The sequence below is a fragment of the Sinocyclocheilus rhinocerous genome, unplaced genomic scaffold (genome assembly GCF_001515625.1).
Source record: "Sinocyclocheilus rhinocerous isolate Xijiao unplaced genomic scaffold, SAMN03320098_v1.1 scaffold1724, whole genome shotgun sequence".
Classification (NCBI taxonomy): Eukaryota; Metazoa; Chordata; class Actinopteri; order Cypriniformes; family Cyprinidae; genus Sinocyclocheilus; species Sinocyclocheilus rhinocerous.
In genome coordinates, this window is record NW_015626034.1 from 957164 (window position 1) to 982055 (window position 24892).

At 37.6% G+C, this 24892-nt stretch overlaps 2 protein-coding genes across 3 annotated transcripts in view; one reads left to right on the forward strand and one right to left on the reverse strand.

The window, feature by feature from the left end:
- The window catches only part of LOC107708748 (adenylate kinase isoenzyme 5), a 106173-nt gene extending 90509 nt beyond the window's left edge, over positions 1–15664 (forward strand). For both annotated transcript variants that reach the window (XM_016513052.1, XM_016513061.1), the window contains exons 9-14: positions 1597–1639; positions 3744–3788; positions 6316–6479; positions 8928–9044; positions 13436–13630; positions 15131–15664. In XM_016513052.1, the coding sequence (XP_016368538.1) occupies positions 1597–1639; positions 3744–3788; positions 6316–6479; positions 8928–9044; positions 13436–13630; positions 15131–15196 (630 nt within the window). In that variant the 3' untranslated portion in view covers positions 15197–15664. The remainder of the gene's footprint in view (positions 1–1596; positions 1640–3743; positions 3789–6315; positions 6480–8927; positions 9045–13435; positions 13631–15130) is intronic.
- Positions 15665–18618: 2954 nt separating this feature from the next.
- Positions 18619–24892, reverse strand: part of LOC107708932 (ZZ-type zinc finger-containing protein 3-like) — a 32503-nt gene continuing 26229 nt past the window's right edge. Inside the window, exons 6-11 of the mRNA XM_016513302.1 lie at positions 23940–24011; positions 23587–23688; positions 23216–23311; positions 21427–21576; positions 18883–18917; positions 18619–18763 (exon numbers count right to left, since the gene is read on the reverse strand). Of these exons, the coding sequence (XP_016368788.1) occupies positions 18619–18763; positions 18883–18917; positions 21427–21576; positions 23216–23311; positions 23587–23688; positions 23940–24011 (600 nt within the window). The remainder of the gene's footprint in view (positions 18764–18882; positions 18918–21426; positions 21577–23215; positions 23312–23586; positions 23689–23939; positions 24012–24892) is intronic.

Genomic DNA, 24892 nt, shown 5'->3' on the forward strand with positions numbered 1-24892 from the left:
TCTATATGAGCAGGGCTTTGTGCTGATATAGAGCAATATCGCATGGCTAACAAGTGTAAAATTGTGTTTCTGCAACAGTTCAATGGCACAAGAATTTAAATAAATAAGAAGCAACCACAAAGTTAATAAATTAGGAAACAAATAAGAAACAAACACAAACCCTTTTGCATGTGGAACTACTTCCTTCTGCCCCAGATTCAAATCTCAGGTTGACAGTTTAACAGCTGGGCCCAAGCCTCCATTACTAATTTGAAAACATCACTTTAGAACTAGCAACGAAGTAACATTGAGTTGCTTCATTGAAAGCTGACTGTATTATGTAGAGTATTATGAGAGAGAGAGAGACTGAAAAAGTGTGATTACCTGCATCTGATACAGCATTCATTCTTCAGCTTAATCTCATATTCACAATAAAACATTAGTTTGAATGTCCGCTGAGGAAAGCAATATCTTTGTCATACTATCCTTTCATCACTCATTAAGGGGATTTCCCATGATAACACTGCTCAGTGCATTTGTTTGTTGCATCTTAAAAGGGGTTGTTGAAAGTAAAAAAAAATAATGTCCTTTATTACAACCTTGTTTCAGTCCCTTTCAACATAAAAGTCTTTGCTGCTGACTCACTGCTGGCTCAGCCCTCTCAGCCAGAGATTCGAGGTGTGTATATACACACAATATACATGTAACAAAATTTCTTTAATCATCCATCACAATGAGTAAAACAAATGGGACTGGCTTCTGGTCAGATGAAACTAAATAAAATAGCTTTTTGGCACACACAGTATAGGTTTAAAAGGATCCACAGGTATAAGAAGTACCCCATGTCCACAGTTAAATATACTGCTGCATCTTTAAAGATGAAGGCCTATTTTTCTGCTGGAGGTGCTGGACATCTTATTCAGATACATGGATTCTGTTAAATACCAACAGATAAAAAAAATCAAAACCTGACTGCCTCTACTTGAAATCTTATAACGGGCCGTGGTTGGATCTTCCATCAGGACAATGATCCAAAGCAAACATCAAAATCAATACAACAATGGGTCACTGAGCACAAAATGAAGCTTCTGCCATGGCCATCCTGGTCCTCTGACCTGAATAGAAAATGAGTGGGGTGAACTGAAGAGGACATGTAACAACAATGACTTCAGAATCTGAAGGATCTGGAGAGATTCTGTATTAGTGGTCTCTGGTCTCTTTCCAAGTGTTCTCCAACCTCATCAGGTATTACAGGAGAGGACTCCTGTAATGGCAAATAGAGTTTGCAAAACGTATTGAAGAAAAACATGTATTTCATGATGAGATGACATAAAATCTAAATATACATACAGACATTTGTGAGTTCAACCACTTTTGAATAATAAATTCCAGCTTTATTGAATATTTAAATAAAAAATAAGCAGTCTCAGATCAGATTAAATGTGTAAACACGTTGCAGGTCAGATTGTGCAGTTCCTGTGCTGTTTGGATGGCACATTATTCAGAGGATCTATGGACGAGCATTTGATCATAGAATTATTGTTTTCCTATACAGATCTGTGAGCTTTTTAAAAGTAATTTAATTCCTTTTCTTATGTGTGTTTTTCTCTATGGCAGACTGATGAAGAGGTGGCTGGATATGCAGAGGCGACTGGAGAAAGTGAGCACAGTATCACTCAACTGATCTTTGTGTACTGTATTCGTGTGTGGGCTTATTTATTATTATACTATTGATAGAATACATATATGCTTCTTAATGCAGTTGAATAATGATGCAGTTCTGAAAAATTGGGAAATACACAATTAAGAAAATATAAACAGTCTCACCAAAATGAAAGCTGCAGTTTGTAAGTTTTGCCTATTTGTCGCAATCTCTGTTTGAAAACCTGCAATTGCATTTATTTGTGCAATTCTCTTTATTACGTGGGTTGTGCGTCGGCACGGCTCCAGTGCGGATGAATCTAATGTTTTGAGGTGTATGTGTGGCAGTCACTGTCATCACACCGGTGTGGATATTATACTTAGGAATCACAGATTCTAGCCTACGTCTTGGAATATATGACCCAAATAAGAATTTTCACCGGTTGTTGTCATCTGAACAATTACGTAACAAGTCTGCCACGTTTGTTCTGACCAACTGAGGAAAAAAAGCAATACAAAAAGCCGTGCTACCAATGGTGATTAAATCTAACGATCGGTTAAACTTTGTTCTCAAATTGTTAGTTAACAACATCAGCATTGCGTGACTATGTGTATATAGTGTGCATTAGCGTGTAGATTTCAATTTCTGTACAGTCTAATCTCTAATTGTCAGACCATTCCAATTTCATATTAAGAAATTATTTTAACCCAAAAAGAAAATTATTCTTCCTTCGAACTCGCTACCAATGGTGATTAAATCTAACGATCGGTTAAACTTTGTTCTCAAATTGTTAGTTAACAACATCAGCATTGCATGACTATGTGTATATAGTGTGCATTAGCGTGTAGATTTCAATTTCTGTACAGTCTAATCTCTAATTGTCAGACCATTCCAATTTCATATTAAGAAATTATTTTAACCCAAAAAGAAAATTATTCTTCCTTCGAACTGGTTCTCTTTAAAATACAAATCCTGTGTAATCCCAGGCTATCTGTAATCAGATGCACATTTTAAACTGGAATATACTGTAATTTAATTTAATTCACATGTGTTTCATAAACACATAATCCTATCCGGATTACAATATACCCTCAAAATGATACATTTAATTATTCCAGCTGCTGTGAGAAAAGGCTATAAACGATCCGCCACCTGCAGGATCCCCACATGCGATATAGCCTACTATAGCCGAGATAACGAATTTCTAGCGAATTCCTACCAGTAACACTCAAATTAGAAAACATTATTATTATCTTATATTACATAATTAAATTATAATTATTAATTAATTAATTATAATCTTACCGTTGTGAATCGGGCTAAAGTAAGGCGATAGTTTTGAACACTGGCTAGTTATGTACTTGGTCAAATATTGATTTTGGATCATTTTTAACCAAAAAAAGTTACAGACTGCAGCTTTAAATTCATGGTCTTGTGGGGAAAAAATATGTTACTGAAGATCATTTTTAACCAAAAAAAGTTACAGACTGCAGCTTTAAATTCTTGGTCTTGTGGGGAAAAAATATGTTACTGAAGATTTTAGCCATGAAACTTACATATTAGTAACTATTTTGTGTGAAATCACCTTTGAAATTCAATTTTAATGTTCATTTGTGGAATTTGAGATTAATTCCAGTAAATTTGGGTCTTAGTGTTTAGGTGGCAAAATTCAGGCTGAAAAATGTGCTTAAGAACAAACACGTCAAGAAAGAGTTTGAATTTGCCACTAAAAACTTGAATTTCAAATTTCAAAATATAGGATAGTTTGCACAAAATGTTAGCAATTTTTATGATTTTAAGATTTCTGATTTTTAGTGACACCACGTTACACTAAATCTTTCTGTCAACAGTCAATAAACAAAATTTAAAAGTATCAAACTCAAAGCTGGATGTAACCATTCTGATGCGTAACCACTGACTGTCATGAAAATGTATCTCAATACTGATAAAAACTAACAAAGGTTGTATTTTATTTATTTGTTTTTGGTAACCCTGCATTTTATTTGTTCCATTATTGTCATTATTTTCCACCATTAATTGTACCGCACGACATTACAAAGCTATATTTTGACATGCTAAAGTTGATTATCTGATTGTAATTTCTTTTTCAATATGCCACCAGGTTTTCCTGTGGAGACCAAGAAATCAAAGGTCATCTTTGTGATTGGTATGTTAAAAAAGTATCAAACTCAAAGCTGGATGTAACCATTCTGATGCGTAACCACTGACTGTCATGAAAATGTATCTCGATACTGATAAAAACTAACAAAGGTTGTATTTTATTTTTATTTATTTGTTTTTGGTAACCCTGCATTTTATTTGTTCCATTATTGTCATTATTTTCCACCATTAATTGTACCGCACGACATTACAAAGCTATATTTTGACATGCTAAAGTTGATTATCTGATTGTAATTTCTTTTTCAATATGCCACCAGGTTTTCCTGTGGAGACCAAGAAATCAAAGGTCATCTTTGTGATTGGTATGTTAGCTGACAAAACGGCATTATCACAATTATAGACAAACGCGCAAAGCAATGTTTTATTGTGCCTACATTTCCCCCAAAAGAACAGGTCAGGAAGCAGTGTTGTGATACAAAGTACATACATCATAGCATTGAAACTATATCAGACATAATAACACGCACTACCAAGTTTCTTTGGCGACACAGACGCACAAGCAAAATAATGAACTGTGAAATCGGGGGCAGGTGAAAGCTTCTGAAGTGTCCTAATAAGGTTCCTAATTGAAACTGTTGACAGTCTTCATCTGAAAATGACTCATGTTCTGGCTAAATGGAAAGCAGACTGTCAAGATGGTTTGAGTCTTTGTGTGCTAGGGGCTTTCCTCCCCTCATGTTTGTTCAAAAGCTCTAGCCAACTGGGATGTAGTGAAGTGAACTAAAAGCCAAGCTTTACATCTCTTTGTGGTGAAAAAGAGACGTGAAGAAATCAATTTGGTGGTCCTTTGAAAGGAACCTGGTGGATACGGTCTGTATTCCTGTCCTCTGTCGCTTCAGCAGTTTGGTACAACATTTAGGCTTGTAATTTTGGTTTGGATATGGCTGTCGATAGTCAGATGGACAGATCTGAGATTGATAGCTTGAGTGAAATACACTCTCTAGTGCACTTGACCACCCTAACTGACACGTTAAAGACTTGCTGAAAGATTTATCAGAGCTGTATCTGCACTGTAGTACCTGTCAAGAAAAAGAATTAGATTAGACCTAATAGCCAGACTAGCCTTTGAAAGTTTTTTTTTTTTTTACCCAGATGTCTAGAATTGAATAGAGAGATTAAGAGTAGTTTAACAGGGTAAAAGACTCGCAGGAAGTGCAGACGCTGCTGTGCCTTTTTAACAGCCGCTGTTGTATTTGTGGATCAGGAGAGACTGTCAGATAGATTCCCAGAAACTCTTTCCACATAATCTCCATTTATAATGATGGAAAGGGGGTCAGCTTTGCACTTCCTGAAGTCCACGATGAGTTCTTTAGTTTTCCTTGTGTTTAACACCAAGTTGTTTTCAGAGCACCACAACATCAATTTCCTGACCTTGTCACGATAGGCAGATTCATCACTTCCAGAAATGAGTCCAATCACTGTGGTGTCATCTGCCAATTTTATAATGTGATTGGAGGAGTGTGTGGAGGTACAGTCATAGGTATAAAGGCAATAGACTAGTGGGCTCAGCACACATCCCTGTGGTGAACCGGTGCTGAGAGTGAGAGTGGAGGAATGGTGAAGACGAGCTTAACACACTGAGGGCGGTTAGTGAGAAAGTCCATAATCCGGGTACAAAGGTGAGCAGAAAAGCCCAGGTGAAGGAGTTTCCTGATAAGAATGTCCGGTATGATGCTATTGAACGCAGAACTGTAATCGATGAAGAGCATCCGGACGTATGTACCTCTGTGTTCCAGGTGCTCCAGAGCTTTGTGGAGTGCTGTAGCAATGGCCTCCTCTGTAGACCTGTTGGCCCTATTAGCAAATTGGTAGGGGTCAAAAGTGGGAGGGAGGCTGGCTTTAATGTGCCTCAGAACCAGTCTCTCTAGTAGACACTTTGCAACAACAGATGTAAGTGCAATTGGTCTGTAGTCATTTAAACTGGGTAATATTGGCCTTTGAAGTCATTTGTCGCCCCACACTAAAAGTGAAAATAGCAACAACTGTAACATTCAATCAGATAGCAATATCTCAAAAGCATTGATTTTGAACCAATAAGATTTATCGGTGGGTGGGGCTATCTAGTAAATAAGAGTCCAAGCGATCAGCAAAGTGTCTTTCCACTCACTGTTTTGGTTAGGACAAAACCCTTTTGCTTTTTTCTTTGATGCTTGGATTATATATATCCATGTCATCAGTGTTGTAGACAACAGCTGTTGGCTGTGTAGGAGACGTTAACCCTGGGGAAGTCCACCTGTGGACTGTTTGGATAGATAAGGGCTGCCCTGAGCTGTGTGCAGAATCTTAATGAAAGCCTCTGGGACTTCAGTCAGATGGTGAGGTCGGGGTGGGCCAGCGCATAGTGTGAGGTACAGACCATAAGATATCTGCTGATAATCCATCTTGCATCTCCCAAGACAGTCAATTACTGAGGATCTGGCCCTTGTTCCCCACTATTTAGAACAATCTTTCCCATCCATTTTATTTGCAGTTTTTCATATTAGATTTATTCTCAACTTTCTCATTCTGACCAGGTGGGCCGGGATCGGGGAAAGCTCTCCAATCGGAGAAGATAGAGGAGCGGTACAGTTTGAAGCGCCTGTGTCCTGGGGACACCCTGTGCAGCGAGTTGCAGTCTCACAGTGAGAGAGGACGATTTCTCCGAGACCTTTTGGAAAGAGGAGAACAGCTTCCTGAGGTGCAGAAAATTACAACGATCAGCTTCACCTTCACTGAATTTAACGCTTGTGAAACAAACACAGGAAGACACACTATTTCGTAACACTTCTCAGTAACATTTTGCTGAGAAGTTTTATGTAATAGTTTAACCTTTAAAGGGCTGGATGTGTACAAAAAAAGGGTGTGTGAATTATTAGATAGGCTATGTAAATTCATTTGCACTTACAGTTTTCTTCCTGGATTGACACATTTCCTGTTGAAACAGGAAGTTGTGCTGGGACATGTAAGGTCTTCCTTTAAAAAAAAAGTCATTTAGCAAAACCACATGACAGTTTTTACCATGACGACACAAAAATAATAAATTCCAGACATGTACTTCACAAACAATTGGCTTTTGGGAAATAAATAAAGTATGAGCACAACCGAAGGCAGCTGAAGTAGAGCACAACTGAAAACACACAGACAAACCCCAATTTTCAACTCCCTGGTGCTAGTTAGAGGTAGGCGGCAATTATAATTTAGGGAAAGCAGACAGTTTAATCTAGAGAGAATTGAACAAAATTTGTATATGCCCCTGCAAACAAGATTCAAATTTTTGGTTAATTTCCCAAAGGACAATGAATGTCTGTCCACATTGAAAGAGAGAATAATAACAACAATAATATTCAATCAGATAGCTGATTGTGGAGTTGTGGAAGCAGGATTGTGAACCAGTGAGCAATGGACAGTTTTGATGCTTGAATTTTCCAGAAGCATTCCTTAATTTGCAATCTATCTATCTATCTATCTATCTATCTATCTGTCTGACTCTCTCTCTCTCTCTCTCATATATATATATTGATATTATTACAGTTAAATAGAGAGTCATGACATGGATTCTTTTATTTTATTAAGTGTTACTTGAGATTCACTAATGTTAATACATTTTTTCCTCCACAAAAAATTATTATTTTCAACCATTCTGACCCTCTCTCTGAAATGATACAGTTTTAAGGAGTGGGCCCATTAAGGCTTGTCAGTAAAGTAAGTGTTTTGACAACATTATCGGTCCCACTTTATATTAAGTGGCCTTAACTACTATGTACTTACATCAAAATTAAGTACAATGTACTTATTGTGTTCATATTTTATTGCAAAACACTTTTGCTGCTATTGAGGTGGGATACGGGTAAGGTTAGGGACAGGTTTGGTGGTATGGCTAGGTTAAGGGTGGGTTAAAGTGTAAGGGATGGGTCAACAGTGTAATTATAAATGTAATTACAGAAATTAATTACAGATGTAATTACATGCAGATATCTTTCAAATATAAGTACAATGTAAAAAGATGTATGTACACAATAAGTGCATTGTACCAAATGATTAATTTAAATGTAAGTACATAGTAGTTAAGGCCACTTAATATAAAGTGGGACCACATTATCCATATAAAACCATAATTTACAGACAAAGCATTGTCAAATGGTTTACTTACGGTTTGCAATGTAGCAGACTGCATCATCTTTCAACAAAAGATTCTTTGCAAAGTCTCCATTACACTGTGCCTCGTTTACAAAACCAAATCTGTAGTCAAATGCTCTGAAAAAACATAAAATCCTTCAACATGATCCGGGACACCATTAAAAATAAATCCACTTGTTCCTGATGCAGGGATCCTTCTGAAGTCAGAGACGCAAACAAGCTGTTTAAACCAGATGCATCAAAGTGAACACAGTTTCACTCTTCCATTTGTCCTGTTGTCAGCAGACTCAAATGTCGAGTATGCCAGAAAGTGAACATCCAGTGTAGACAGTGTCAGTGTTGCTGCTGCCACAAGGTAAAGTAAGGAGAGCAGATCTAGACAGGTGGTGCTGGGGAAGAGGAGGGCTTAAGAAAATTCTCATGGTGTGTAGTACTTAGCTCTACCAGGTCAAGACCGAAATAGATAGGAAAGAGAGATCAATTGGCTATGCTGCCACTTTAGAAGAATCAAACCAGCAGCAGCTACTCAGAAGAGTTTCATGACAGAAACTATGCATGTATGAAAGTATTTAACAACAGACAAGAAGTGATATAGTGAAAAATAAGGGGTGGGATAAGCATCAAACACAATCAAACCCATTAAAAAATGTAACTGAAATATTCAGGTTTACTGTAATAATTACAAGCAGGTGTGGTTTGATTAGGAATGGAGCTAAAATAGGCAGACAGGCCCTCCAGCCACTAACTTAGGCTGTTGTTGTTGTGTTTATTTGCTAAGGTTTGGCATGTGGCTCAGAGAGATTCAGACTTAATCAGATGATTTATGTTACAGTGGTGTTGCCTAGCAACATGACTGTCATTAACATTTGCTGTGACTAGTTGTCCCAGACATCAGACTTCTCACTTCTAATCTAATGTTTGTGTTTGTACTTGTGTTCTAATGCATCCAGCCGTTCTCACGGATTGTGAATCTGTATGTGAGTGTTTATCTGCTTTTCTCTGGTTTAAGGACACACTGCTGGATCTATTGTGCGAGGCCATGGCATCCACTGTGCGTCAGGGGAAGGGCTTCCTGGTCACTGGCTTCCCAAAGAATGTGAAGCAGGCGCAAGAGTATGAAGCCAAGGTCAGTGATTTTCAGGAAAAGACGAAATCACAGGGAGGGAGACTGCAGTCACTGCAGTCAATGAAACAGTTGCTGAAATATGTTGGGACGTTATAAGTAATAGGGAATAGGTCTCTCAAAAATGAAAACTGACGTTGTTTACTCATGTTGTCTCAAAGCCATATGAATCTTGTTTGTAAAAAACACAAAATGAGACGTTTTCAAGAGTGTTCTATGCCCACAAAACAGATTTCAGCTCTTCAAAAGCCATGTGATGGCATTCTTTGATATAAGGTGGAAAATATGTTGGCATTTTTTGAAAATCTTCCCTCCACTGCAGCTCTCAAATGTCATTTGCATGTGGGTATATTTAAATGTGGTGTTTTTTATGTTTTTATTTAAATCTTTTTCACTAGATTTAAAGAAGCAAATGCTGAAGATTGTAGTATTGGATCATTTTTGCAGTGATTAACATGTTACTGCCATGTTATATGCTTTGCAACAATTCTTTTAACCCTAACTCAGGGGTGCCCAAACTCGGTCCTGGAGGGCCGGTGTCCTGCAGAGTTTAGCTCCAACTTGCCTCAACACACCTGCCTTCAAGTTTCTAGTATGCCTATAAGAGCTTGATTAGCTGGTTCAGGTGTGTTTAATTGGGGTTGGAGCTAAACTCTTCAGGACACCGGCCCTCCAGGACCGAGTTTGGGCACCCCTGCCCTAACTGATGCAATGCGTAGCTTTTCATTTCTTAAACAACCATGTTGGAAGATGTACCCATGTATAAATTCCAGGATGACAATAACAAGATTCACCAGGCTTAATTTGTGAAACAATAGTTCTGTGAGCATGAAGAATCATTTTCATGTATGAATGATCCATTACAGAGTCCTGAGCTTAACTCTATTGAATATCTTGAGGATGTGCTGGAGTCGACTTTACAGAGTGGTTCATTGTCAATACAAAATCTCATCCAAAGGTTTATTCATCTCTTAATGGAAATATGCTTTGTCGAAACAATGCCACAACAAATTCACACTATAAACAAAGCAAAATGCAGACCAACAAAATATTAGAGTGTGCAACTTTTTTTGGACAGGCACTGTAAAATCAACTCCAGCACATCCCAAAGACTTTCAATATGTTTAAGGTCAGGACTCTGTGGTGGCCAGTCTTTCACAAATTGAGCCTGTTGAATCTTGGTATTGTCATCCTGGAATATGGACATGGGTATGTCTTCTGACATGGTTGTTTGAGAAATAAAAAGCTATGCACTTCATGAGTAATAAAACAATTGTTACCAAACATACATCATGCAAGAACCATAGAAATTACTGCTATAATAATTCAATCTTATGTATTTGCTTATTTATGGCCAGACAGCAACTTTTTTTGGCCAGATTTTACCAAACATACATCATGCAAGAACCAATCTTATGTATTTGCTTATTTATGGCCAGACAGCAACTTTTTTTGGCCAGGTAGTGTCTATGTGAATAAAAGACTAAATTAAATTGATCATATTAAACCACATTTTCTCATTTGGGGCGTAACTTGTAAAAGAATATGTTTAGCAACGTTCTAACACAGTACACATCAAAGCAAATTTTCCAAATCCATTTGTCCTGTTGTCGGAAGAAGCACACATAAAGTATGTCAGAACAGGGGATCCATTTACTTGTGTTTATTGTTCGCGACTCTGTGCTAAATATTGCGAACAATGTTGGAATTATTAATAAGAATGCTTCTTGTTTGTTAATTAGCTGCTGTTTGTGATAAGCTGCCTATAGAGTGGGGGAACTATGACGTCACTTTGTATGCGGATCGGCTGTTGGCATCGCACTGGTTCCCTCGACAAAAAGCCAATGGGATTTTTCCAAAGACTTTTGGATTATCGCAAAAAATAAGCTCTGTGTTCAACCATAGTTTATGAAACGTACATGTTTTGTCCATCGAGATAATCTTCACAAAATAAGATAACTTTCATGAATTTTGAAGCCAAAATAAAAGCGCCAGAACTTAAAAGCTAAACTTAGGCTATAAACGAACTACAGCACCACGGTCGCTCGCCTTCGACGTCACCACCACCACGTTTCCGACAACTTTTCAAAATAATTTTTAACACGTTCAGTGAAAAGGATTTACTCTATATATGAATTTTAATCCACTCTACATGAACCTTTTCATATAAACTGGAATAAATACAAAACTAGAGCCAAACTGTTATTTTATCCTTGCTTCTAGAAAATCCTCAATCTATATGTTTTCTAACAGCTGCTTGTGGCCGTAAACATTTCATTTTAACGTGGCTTTAAGCACTATGCATCGTTAAAGTTTCACTTTCACCACGACTAAGCCGGTAAATGTGGTGTTTACATGGAACAATCATATGTGTTGTAGCCATTTAAGAAAGTATTTTTATTTTCTATTATTTATGTTTAAATATTATTTGTTTGTGTTTTGTTTAGTTCAATTTGCTAATTAAGAAAAGTAAACGTCATAAGGGTGTGGTAAATTGGACGGCAGTACGCCGGAAGAAAGGAAGTGGGTCAGACATAATTTTTTGACCAATTCATACGTTTTTGTTTGTAGAATCCCTTTTTTCGAACGAGTTTCGTTTGGTATAATTTGTATCTTAATTTTAATATGTTTTTTGTTGGTCAATTATTTACCTGAATAAGTGAGAAGAAAGAATAAGCGTTTCATGGAATGACATGCGTTCAAAACAAAGCCCGCTACCATGCTTCCGCGGCCAAAACAAAGGCCGAAACAACAATATGAGTTTACCTTATGGTACGAACCCAGATTCTCCGTATCAGCAAGCGATAAAACTTCCATCCGAAGACTTGTGTTGCATTTCGGGGCAAAGCAAAAAACAAAACAAAAAACATTGTCGAACAACAATATAAAATGTGGGACACTATTAATGGGTTATTCTACAATTAATTGTATTATAAATTATACTACAATTGGAATATACTGTAAATTGATAAACTGTTCGGCGTGATGACGTTTAATGTCTCCGACAGCGCATGTAGTCCTATTTAGCAACTTGTTAGCAGCCGTCTTTTTTAAGAAACGTAACAGTTTTAAAAAATCACGAGTGGGGTGTTACTGGTGTGTTTTATGTCGCAGAATAAAACGTGAAAGTATCTTGAGCTTGTGTGAACCACGGACCTTATTTTAGGGAATTTAACCAAACTCCCATTCAAAAAACCCATTGACTGGATGGACGATGGAACCGGAAGTGCTAAAATGCTAACTCGCTTCCGGGTTTTTGCCTACAAAGTGACATCATAGTTCCACCACTCTATTGACTTGGATTAAACTGCTTGATTCATATTATTACAATGTCTTCATGAACTTTCTGAAGCTTTAAAGTTGTGGTTGAATGTACTTTTTAATGGAGGGACAAAAATCTCTCAAGTTTCATTAAAAATATCTTGATTTATTTATTTGTTTCAAAATTGTATGAAGGTCTCATGGGTTTAGATCTGTGATGGGCAAACTTGGCCCTTCCAGGCCACTTTCCTGCAGAGATTTGATCCAACCCTGATAAAACTCACCTGCCTGTAGCTTTCTAGTAGTCTTGAAGACAATAGGCTTGGTTGAGATGCGCCTCGCCTTGCCTGAAATGAAGGCGAGTGTAGGCAGCTGCAGTGAGGGGAGGAGTGAAATAAGCGCAGTCAAGACGGACAGTTCTGACCTCTCGAAGTGAACATGGCATGCATCTCGCGGTTATCGGTTCTGCGCAGATTTTGCTAATCTCAAACAAGCCTATCGATTAGCTGGTTCAGGTGTGTTTGATTAGAGTTGGAGCTAAACTCTGAAGGAAAGTGACCTGGAAGGGCCAAGTTTGCCCACCCCTGGTCTAGATCGACAGGGTGAGGATAAGTTTCATTTTTGGGCGAACTAACCCTTTAAACCAGTGTTTCTCAGCCCAGGACCAGGGTTGAGAAACACTGCTTTAAACCAGGGGTGGGCAAACTTGGCCCTTCCAGGTCACTTTCCTTCAGAGTTTAGCTCCAACTCTAATCAAACACACCTGAACCAGCTAATCATTGTCTTCAAGACTACTAGAAAGCTACAGGCAGGTGAGTTTTATCAGGGTTGGATCAAATCTCTGCAAGAAAGTGGCCTGGAAGGGCCAAGTTTGCCCATCACTGCTTTAAACCAACAAGAAGACAATGAAACGGATGAAACCACAAGAAAACACAGTGAAACCATTCAAACAGTGTTTGAAATCCAATATAGTAATATGTAATGATGCAATTAAAGCACTAAATATACTAGAAACACCAGCACAACATATTTTGCAGTGCTCATGATAGATGCCACTGCCCACATCTCAAAGAAATTGACTGGCACTCAGTGCTTGTTCCATTTCTTACATAAAATACATGTTTGTGTTTCAGATGGGGCAGCCCGACATAGTTCTGTTCCTGGAATGTTCTGCAGACATCATGAGTCGACGGCTGCAGCAGAGGGCCACCTGCAGCCTGCACACTAAAGAAGCCCGAGACAGAGACACTCGCTGTAGAGTGGACGGATTCTGCAGCCTGGTCAATCCTGTGGTCAGTCACTACGAACACAGAGAAGTCCTGCACAAGGTGGGTATGGAAACGCCAAGCTACAATTAGTCATAGCAGTGACGTTTCTGTGTAATTGGACTTGGTTACATTTTAGGATCGGCATTTTAGTCTGCTGTTGACATCCATCCTTCAAATAAATCCTTCAAATATGCGAGCTATTTTGACTACACAAAGGGCATCCATATTAACCAGATTGGGGTTTGTCATGTCAGGAAGTTTTCACTATGTCAGATAAATGAAAGTAGCTAAATTGGATCTGATTTAAAAGCAAAAACATCCTCTGATTTGTGGGGAAGGGGACCTCAAGCTAAAAAGAACATTTTAGGATCGGCATTTTAGTCTGCTGCTGACATCCATCCTTCAAATAAATCCTTCAAATATGCGAGCTATTTTGACTACACAAAGGGCATCCATATTAACCAGATTGGGGTTTGTCATGTCAGGAAGTTTTCACTATGTCAGATAAATGAAAGTAGCTAAATTGGATCTGATTTAAAAGCAAAAACATCCTCTGATTTGTGGGGAAGGGAATCAGGTTTTCAAAGGGATAGTTCAACCAAAAATGCAAATTCTGTCATTTACTCACTCTCATGTTGTTCCAAATGACTTACTTTCTTTTGTGGAACATAAAAGATATTTTGAGAAATGTAAAAAAAAAAAAAATTGTCCATCCATAGAATAGCGATCAATGCATTCACCCACATTCACCAAAATATCTTCTTGTGCTGCAGAAAAACGACAATATTACAGGCTTGGAATGACATGATGGTGGATAAATGACAGAATTAGGATTTTCACTAAATCATTACCATGGTTAACAAAGGTGCTTCAAACACATTGGTACTGCTGTGGTACGTCTAAAAAAAAAAACATGGTTGTACAACAGTACATTAGTATGTGATTTTTTTATAGTGATTTGCAAAACCTTGAAAACTTGTGGAAATATTACAGTATTTTAAGGCATACAAGATTTCTGTTATTAAATAGGCTTTTTTTTTTCCAGTTATGCTCTAAAATATTTCATTTAGTAGATATTGCTCTATGAGTAGTTCACCCACCCCCAAGCCGTTTAAAAGATAATAATCATTTAAATCTATTTATTCAAAGGATTAATAACAGACACACAAATGTAAATCCACCACAATATCTACAAAAAATATATTTATAGCTCAAAAGCTGAAAAGCTCTGTTTTTGTTAGTGCATGAGTGCAATGCAAAATAATTGCTTGCCATTTGTGCATTTAATCTTAACTGTAACCGATTTATTGATTGTATGGTGGAAAACGCTTTTATTAGAACAGAATGGGATCATTACACTATATTCATATCTGACGATCGAGTGATGTTGACAACATAAAGCAGACAGATGAACCTGTCTCTCTATATATGTTAAACACGTTCAGAGCAGCTGTGTGTTTGTAGGATTTATTAGCGCTGTATGACAGTTCTCCTGTGAGTTGTTCCCCTACTTTTCAGCTTATGATTTCTAACAGCCGTGTTATGTGTGCGTGTATGTAGATTGATGCCGAGCAGCCTCCAGAAGATGTCTTTGAGCAGATCTGCCTCGTCTTGGACTCCTGCTAGAGAGCTTGGACTCGCACTGCCCCCTGGAGGACAAAACAATCACCTACAGCTCCACCACAGACTCGCATTACACACGCACACACACACACATGCGATTAAAACTTCTGTATGGCACATTCACTTGGAAAGCTACCAACCAGCAACTGGCACCTGTTCATTTCACACCATCGTCGTTCACTGTAAATACCAGCCCAATAAATCAACAGTGTTTATCTCTTGGTATTGAATCTGTATGCTTATGCTTAAGCTCGCTTTCAGCTCCGTAAAACACAGACAGGGGGTTATTTACGACAGTCTGATGCCGTTTGGACTGTTGTTCAGTCAGTATCCTTGAGCACTGAAATCAGCAAAACTGATAAGCATGACGGACCGGCCGCTGGAGAGCCTTTTTATATTTTAACTTCATGCTTTATATCGCGCTAAGCATGCCAGAATAGTGATTTATTGTATCGTTGAAGCAGAAATGAATGAGCTGGAGACGGAAATGTTTAGAATTTCAGTCTGGCAATGAATGGATGAATTTCACAATGAGGTCTGATAACTGTATTCTTCCTTATCAACCAGAGTGAAATAAAGACATTTCATATGTTTAATGGTCTTATATTGTTCTTTAAAAGCAGTAGCTATGAGAAACAATGTTTTTGTTGCGGTTAAAGGAATAGTTCACCCGAAAAAGAAAATGTGCTGAATATGTACTCACCCCCAGGCCAGATTTGGAGAAATGTAACATTGCATCACTTGCTCAACAATGGCTCCTCTGTAGTGAATGGGTGCCGTCAGAATGAGAGTTCAAACAGCTGATAAAAACATAAAACATCACAATAACTGTTGCTTACGGCAAAAATACGAGTCCTCTATCTATCCATAATATTCTTTTCTTTAGTGAAAAATGTGTAGTCTGAATCAGGAGAGAAATATGCACAGATCAAGCACGGTTTACAAGCAAAAACAATCCAAAACGGTTAAGAACTTACATTTCAGCGGATTTTGATTTGAGAGGACAACAGGATGAACTTTTGTAGTGGAGGAAGCATTATTATGGACTCGTATTTTGGCCAGGAGTAATGCTTTAAAGTTAAAACGCCTTGATGGATTTGTTCATTACAAACAAACGTAGCTTTTCACGTTTTCTTGCGTCATGCTGTGGATTATTGCGACGTTTTTATGATCTGTGTGGACTCTCATTCTGACGGCACCCATTCTCTGCAGAGGATCCATTGATAAACAATAGATGTAATGCTACATATCTCCAAATCTGTTTTGAAGAAACAAAACACTATATCTTGGATCGCCTGGGGGGTGACTACATTCTCAGCAAATTAAAATTTTTGCGTGAACTGCTCCTTTAATAGTATGTGTGGGTATGAAGGTCAATGTACAAATCATTGAAGGTGGGGGAAAAAAAAAAACTGGAAGTGTTGCAAGCAGTTTTCTCTAGCAGCACCAAAATTAGCCAATGTGGTAAAGCCTGTCATATGAAAAACATCCATACTGGACAGTATTGTTACCATTACTTTACTAAAGTACATTTTTGTCTTCCTTCCAGCAAACTCACATAAGATCCAACCATCCAATCAATTCCCGATTGAAAAATCAAGTCCCGTTCTACACCATTTCTCATTCGAAAAGCCATTTACTAGCATATCGACAGAGATGCCAGCCAATTAGTGTAATGAAATACTCCAACGTTTAGTGAAACATCATTTCGGTATAGCAAAATACACTGACGGAGGTGACCCGCAATTATATAGAAAACTCTGAGCACACTCTTCATCTCATGCCAATGCATGTCACAATTTATTAATGTGTAAAACCTTTGAAATTAGCAGCAAACTATTGAATGCAGCTTTATAGTAAATAGCGTGATATCACCTGTATCTGCCATCCACTGTTCTTCAAGCCACTTGTCAGTCGACCACTATCAGAGAACAGTTATTTCCTATGACTGAAGTGAATATTCTGATATCCGTTCTCTACGTGCAGATTAATAACTGTAATACAATGACAACGTCACTTCATATCAGAAACGAATGGACTGTAGCATTCACAATAACCTACCACACTCTAGTGGCTGAAGTATGACAGACTCTCAACCCTAAAAATAAACGTGCCACTAACAAACCTTATTAATCTGTCCTTATATCAAACTTCAGAGCTTAAGTACTGTAATAAATCAGAAAGATTAATCATAATACCAGAGTCATGTAGTGTAGAAAGACTTTTCACATACTTTTATTTCCACAGTTCTCCTCTACCATTTTTTTTACATTATTTAAGAACAGACTGTTATACACAGATATTGAAGCGGGTCAAGGGAGGGGAGGTGAACAGAACCCAATACAAAATGGTCTACTCAAAGCACAACGAAATGCATGTGTATAAAATAACGTGGGAGTGCGGCGCACGTGCGACGACTACCACCAACTCGATTTCGTTATTCTTCGACTTTTAAATAGATTAATAAAAATACAATCTTTTCATGGACCGTGAGGAAACCGCGAAAATTAGAGGGATCTAAAGGCGTGATGATGGTTGGGCAGTTTTTCTCAGAGGGCAAACGTGCCACGAGTTCTTGATTTTCTTCTTCTAAAACAAGTGGCCAGGTTTGAATCGACTGGACAGGGAAGAAAAAATAAATGGCACACGGCAACTACCACTGGCTACTTTTCACCATATATCTGAATACTCCACATGATCAACAACAGTACACATTGAGAAAAGAAAAGAAAGCTCTCCACGAGCGCAGAGAGCGCTATAACGCCTTCGGGATCTCAGCTGGTCTTCTCCGTGTTGTAGTGCTTCGAGGTTTGGGAACCTATTGGGTTAAGTGGAGTGGCTTTTTTTTTTTTTTTAATTCGGCGTAATGTAAAAAACAAGAAATGAACGTAAATAAAGTGACAACATCATGTAATGGTCATAAGAGGAAACAAAGAGCAGCTTCTAGTGAAAATGGTAGCCCATGGCAAGAGACACGTATGGGGTCTGTCGGCCGGGATTTTTTGTTTTTGTTTTTTTAACCCCTGTTTAGAACGTCGGAGTTGTGAGCGAACCTCCTCGATTGGTTAAAAACCTGGTATGAATCAAAGACGACAGTCTCAGCACCAAGTTCCTTTCCTTGTACTCCCGCCTCACGAAAAGAGCTCACACACAAAGCTTCACTTATAAATATTTCAACTACAGACGACATTTTGCACTTTAACGCAAGCCCAACCCCGCTCCTCCGAGAGGTACGTCACTGACGCACGTCACTTAAACGGTGAAACAAAGGGAGGCGTCGGGTTGCTTTCTAAATGTCCTGGGATTGGGAATGTCGGTGCGCCTTTTCTTTTGTTCGTTCTTTCCTCTCGTTTCTTTTGATTTGAGATAGTGTTACTTGACGAGACCTGGTAAGGTTTGACAACCGCGGCAGGAGATCGTCCCTGTCATCTGTTGGCAGGGAAGTAGTTGGGGTCCAGGTAGTTGTAGCCTGTGCTCTGCGGTAAGCAGTAGTCTTTGTCCAGGAAGGTTTCGGCCTGGCAGACTGGCTCCAGTCTGTGTGTGGGCTTGTGGGTCTCCGTTTTGAACAAACTGAAGGGGCAAACAGAAAGGTGACTGGTTAGGACGAGACAACTGACCAACATTTCAAGTTAAACATAATGGAAACCTGTGGATATTTTGTAGAAAAAAATAAAAAATACAAAGCAGGCCTGAGATTCCCCATCTTAGATTGAGGAGATTTCCTCTGTCAAGAATTTCAAATAAAACATTCTTTGAAAAGTCATTAAAAGGATGAAGGACCTGTATCACAAGTGTTTTTCTTTCTTTCTTTCTCTAATGCTTCTATTTCAGTTCGCAACATTTTCGATAAGTCCTCAAAAAATCAAAAATCAATAATTCAGTTTATTAAAGGCAGGGTAGGTGATCTTATTTCGTAGCACGTGCGACATATATGTCGCACTGTACAGCCCTGAAAGGTATTGTATAAATAAAAGTTTGGGGTCCATAAGATTATTTTTGTTATGCTCACAAAGGGTGCATTTATTTAATCAAAAATACAGTAAAAAGTAATATTGCGAAATATTACAATTTAAAGCAACTGTTTTCTATTTTAATATATTTTAAATGGTAACTTTTTCCTGTGATGGGAAAGCTGAATTTTCAGCAGGATTACTTCAGTGTTCAGTGTCACATGATCCTTCAGAAATTATTCTAATACCGTATTGGCCCGAATACAAGACGACCCTGATTATAAGACGACCCCCCTTTTTCCAGATGTACCTTTTGGAAAAAGGCTTTTTAAAAACCAAATCTTGTTTTTTCTCAGTAAAACACATTTTGTCTTCAATTATTTTCATATTGCATATTTTTCCTATTTTAATTTTTGTTTTGAAAGTATGGTAAAAACTGGTAAAATGTACCAACAAATCACATTTAAAAAATATACACTTCTTGATATACCATAAAAAAAACAAAAAAAACAGGTAGCCCATCTGAATTAGGACATTGAGGCTATCCATCTAATAGTAGCCTACCAAAATCTTATTAACAGCAGAAGTTAAATCTTACCGTAGTCTTCAAATCTGGGTACTGTCTTACGTTTTAAAATCACAAAGAGAGTTTGGTCCCATCAGGCTAACGTGACAGTCACGACTCATGCAGCTGTAAGGTTTTCTGCTTCTTTTGTTTTTACTCGCGATCTTTACAACACGCATTACATTACGTATTTCATGGCACACTCGTTTTATGCGTATTTGGCGCCACCTAGTGTTGTGGGTGTATTATTGACATGTCAAAGTCTAGACCCTGAATATAAGACAACCGCGTTTTTTCAGATGTATTTCCAAGAAAAAAACATCGTCTTATATTCGGGTCAATACGGTATGCTGATTAAGGCTGAAATACACTACACAACTTTTAAAATCTGAACAGATTTTTAAAACACTAGGCATCATACACTTACCGACTTGGTAAATAGTGAGAGAAGAAAACCGGCCATCATACACTACACGACTGAGCATGATACACTAGCAAAATTTTGAAGTCGTTCCGATCACAACAAACTCACGCAGAAATGTGCAACGTGTTCTAAAATCGGCTGGAAATATCAAACATGTTTGATCTCCTCTGACTGGATGGAATCAGAGTCTGAAGCTGAAAAAAAAAAAAAAAAGAGTCTGTGACCATCATATACTACGCGATTTTCTATGGAATCTGTCAACTCAAATCTGCAGACTGGCTTTGACTTTCGGCAACTAGCGTCAACTTCTCCAGACTGTAAATTGCTGGAAAATCAGGGCAAAAATTGTGTAGTGTATTCCAGGCTTTAGCTGCTCAAGAAATATTTCAGACAATTATCAAAGTTGAAAACAGTTGTGCTGCATAATATTTTTGTAGAAATCGTGACTGGAAACTCTTTTATTTCAGGATTAAAACCTTTTACGACTTTTCATCAATTGAATGCATCCTTGCCTTGTCATTTTATTACTGCAGGAAATTGTATGTATGAGCACCACAATATAATAAAAATCAACACTGCATCAATGTGATAATGACAATTAAAATGGGTTTAGTTTGTTGACAGGAAAAGCTCCATTTCCAATATTTCCATGCAGGCTTTACGTACGGCTTGTGATGTCATGATTTGTAGTAAGTCTATATTTGGTGCATGTAAGGTTCGCTGATGCTTGGCAATGCGCGAGTGGTTATGTTCTCTGCAGGGCCTGCTGACTGGTGTCAAGTAAAGGTTACATATCAGAGACAGAGAAAATGTCAAGCCACTGCAGTCAGTTCACAGTCACTCAACATCAACACACAGCCCTCTTTACACAGTTCAGCTGAGGAGACGCAAACATTGAGTCATCTCTAATGATTTTGGCAGCAGTGTCTGTCAAAAGGCAGCTCATCATTATCAAATGATCAAACATCAAGCAAATCCCAACTGTGGAAATGCCAGTTTGCGGTCTTTAAAGGATTGCCTGTTTGAGAAAGGCCATCAAATGTTTGCCAGAGGGGAAGAGAGGAAACAAAATGGCTTTCAAAAAGCATTTTTCATCAATTGATTTCAGGTATTTATTTTTCCCTTTCCAGCTTCTAAATCAATAAGCTTGAATATGGTCTGATAAAATGCTGTGGCTCTCACTGGTTCAATCATACATGCATTTCTCTGATGATTAGTGACCCGATCAATTACTGGCCACCCTGAAGTGGGAGCTCTCAGATTTAGTTGGATTTGAACTGAAACAGGGACTGACCGAATCATCCGCTCCATTATCCTGGAGGCTGTTGAAGAAGTGAGACCGTTCGTCCTCATCATCCATGTAGACGGGCGGCTCGTATGAGGTGAGGAACGTCGAGGGCCTGTACAGGTGCTTATTGAGGTGGTGCTGTCGCTTACTGGAGGCCTGCAATTATAAACAGCATGTCCTATCAATAAATATGCACTGTAAAGCATTGTAAATAACTAATCATGATACCTATATATACTATACATATATATATATATATTAGGGCTGTCATTCAATTAAAATTTTTAATCCAATTAATTACATGATGTGTCGATTAATTAATCTAAATTAATCGCAAATTACATTTGGCTGTGAAAACTTGAATTGAAAAATACCCCCAAAAGATTTTTTTTTACTATTTTTGTGTTAAATGAGAAAGTATTAAGTAGACACTACATATAGTAGCTTTAGAAAGAAATGTTTTTTCCCTTAATAAATGAAATTATCATTTAAAAACTGCATTTTGTATTTACTTGCATTATCTTTGCGTAATATTAAAATTGGTTTGATGATCTGAATCGTTTAAGTGTGACATATGCAAAAAATAAAAAAAACAGGAAGGGGCAAAAACCTTTTCACGGCACTGTATATTCAAATAAATGTGACAGTAAAGACATTTACATTGTAAGAAGAAAAGAAATTAAAATAAATGCTGTTCTTTTAAACTTTCTACAGATCCTGAATTAAACTGGTTTCCACAAAAATATTGCACAACTGTTACAAACTGTGACAATAACAAGAAATGTTACTTGAGCAGCAAATCAGCTTATTAAGAATGATTTCTGAAGGATCATGTGACACTGAGGACTGGAATAATGACGCTGAAAATTCATCTTTGCCATCACAGGAGCAAATTACATTTTAAAATATATTAAAACAGATGTTTTAAATGTAATAATATTTCACAATATTACTATTTGTACTAGGGCTGTGCGATTTGGGGGAAAATATCAAATTGCGATTTTTTTTGACAGATATTGCGATTTGATTTGCGATTTCAAATTTGCAAAGTCAAGCTTCAGCTCAATATTGTCAATAATGTGCAGAACAGTATGGGTAGCATTACCCTGCTGAAAAAAACAATAGAAACCATCCCAGAAATTCTTATAGTTTCCATTAAACCATTACAAAAATCCTTTTTGTTTTGGGCATTATTCCAATAGGAATTAATGTTGTTCTATTGGTTGCCATCTGCCAGTTTACATCCCACCAATAGAATCCATCAAATAGACACCATTATAGTTGACATTAAAACCAAACAAATTCCCATTATAACCCTGAAATCCATTAAATTTTTTATTGTGTTTTGGGAGGGGTTCTATTGTTTTTTTCTTCAGCAGGCAAGATTATAATGGTATAACTACTTTTACAGAATTAACTTAATTACTGAATTTCACAGAAAATATTTGTTTATTTTTTATAAATAAAGAACTGTATTTCTTAAGTCAATTATTAAAGTATTACATTGATTTATTCTAGGGATGTATCGGTATCGGGCCCGATACTGGTCTCCTGTACTCGTACTCGTAAAAATGCCCCGATACCAAACGCCGATACCACACAGCACGTGATAAGCGCCATATTCAAACAAAGAAACACCGACAACAGAACTGTATTTCTGATGAAAGAATACTTGGTGAGCATAAGAGACTGACTTCAAAATATTTAAAAAATCTTACCAACCCTACACTTTTCAACAGTAGTGTGCAGTTAAAATATATTTTTTTATATTTTACATTTTAAAAGACCAATTTACCTTTTTGCTGTACATGCACACATTGGGTGTTCTGCCTGGTACTGGAATACCAGCTTTTGTCAGTTTTATGAAATATTTCTGTACCCTGCTAGCAACCTGTGAAGAAGAGGAACAAAAACTTAGTATACAAAAAGAGCTGGCCCTGTATCCAGTGGTTAAGCTTTCCTACCACAGCTTTTAGAGGTTAAGACTCCTGTCCCATTAGTGAAAAACATCTTTAAATAATAGAGAGTCTCCATTAAATGGGGCTGTAAGGATGTTAATTGGCTGACTGCTTTAGAGAGCACTGAAAAGGTGACTAGAGATTTGAATGTCCATCAAGGCCAAAAGAAGATGAGGGTGAATGAGTAGAGCGGGGCCTGAAAACGCACCTGCTTGGCGGTCCTGTTGCCAAGTTCATCTGCGATCTTCTGCCAGCGTTTAGACTCGATCTCCTCTGGTGGAAACTTCAAAAGCAGCTGCTCCAACCTTTTCTACCAATTTCACATACGAGATGTGATGAGCAAACAGTCAAACCTTATAGCTCAAGAGCTACACAAAATACTAAAACGCACATTCTATCATAAATTAGCTTATATCAACAGTTAGCTTCTGTCCAATAATTTGAATGGATTAGTAGCTTTTTAAGAGTGGTACAACTGTTCGACGTTAAAGTTTTCTTAGATGTTTGTTCATAAAAGGCTCTGATTTCATGACTACTACGAGCTCTTGGGTAGCTTTATACCTGCTCTTCAACAGTCCACAGCTGGTTGAAGGTGTCAGGTTTGTTCTGGTTGCACAGCCTCCCTCTAATCATCTGTCCAAACACCATAAACCAGAAAACGTTAGCAGTAGCACACAGTTCAAAGCTATACATGGACATTAACTTAAACTTTTAGGTTAAAAAAGAACATTCAGAAGATGTAACTGGTCAATCTGGTTTTAGGCATTTCACTATTTCACTATATATATGTATTTATGTATGTATATACATGTATATATGCACACTTTGCAATACACTTAAAATGTATGTAAAACTATTCATTTAATTATATATTTCAGTTTTATATTTTAAGTACACAGTCTTGTACCTTTGTCTTTTTGTCCGATTTTCAAGTACTTTTTTTTTTTGTTTCAAATAAATGTTTGTAATGTTTTAATTCACCTCTTACCTGGTTAGTTTGATTCATGGCTTATAACGCTTTAACAAACACTTCTGGAACCAACACATCTGAAAATGTGGGTGGGCAATAATGAACTAACCTTACTTTTTACCATTAATTATGAGATAGTGGATCTGCTCAGATTTCCTGATCTACCGAGAGACCAATGTAAATGCTTTATTTCTTTATTCATTGATTTAACACACTCTATATCAAAAGGACGTCAAGGTTTCTCCCACTGGTTTCCATAGATACCATCTTTTCGCTACATGTGTTGCATGCATGAACATACTGAACAAGAGAAGGGCTGAACTGACTGGTGTGAAACTGCAGGAAGAAAGCTAGTTTGTCTGAACTTCCATAAAACGGGCCAGGAGACACACTGTTATTTGTGATCAACATGCTTGCAGTGCATTTTTGTTGAAATGTTACAGCAGAATGAATATGGATGGAGATCTTGTGCTCTCAGGGAAGATGTGCATGCAGAGCACATTCGAGTTCATGTCCTAGGGCTCAAGCATATATATATAACAAG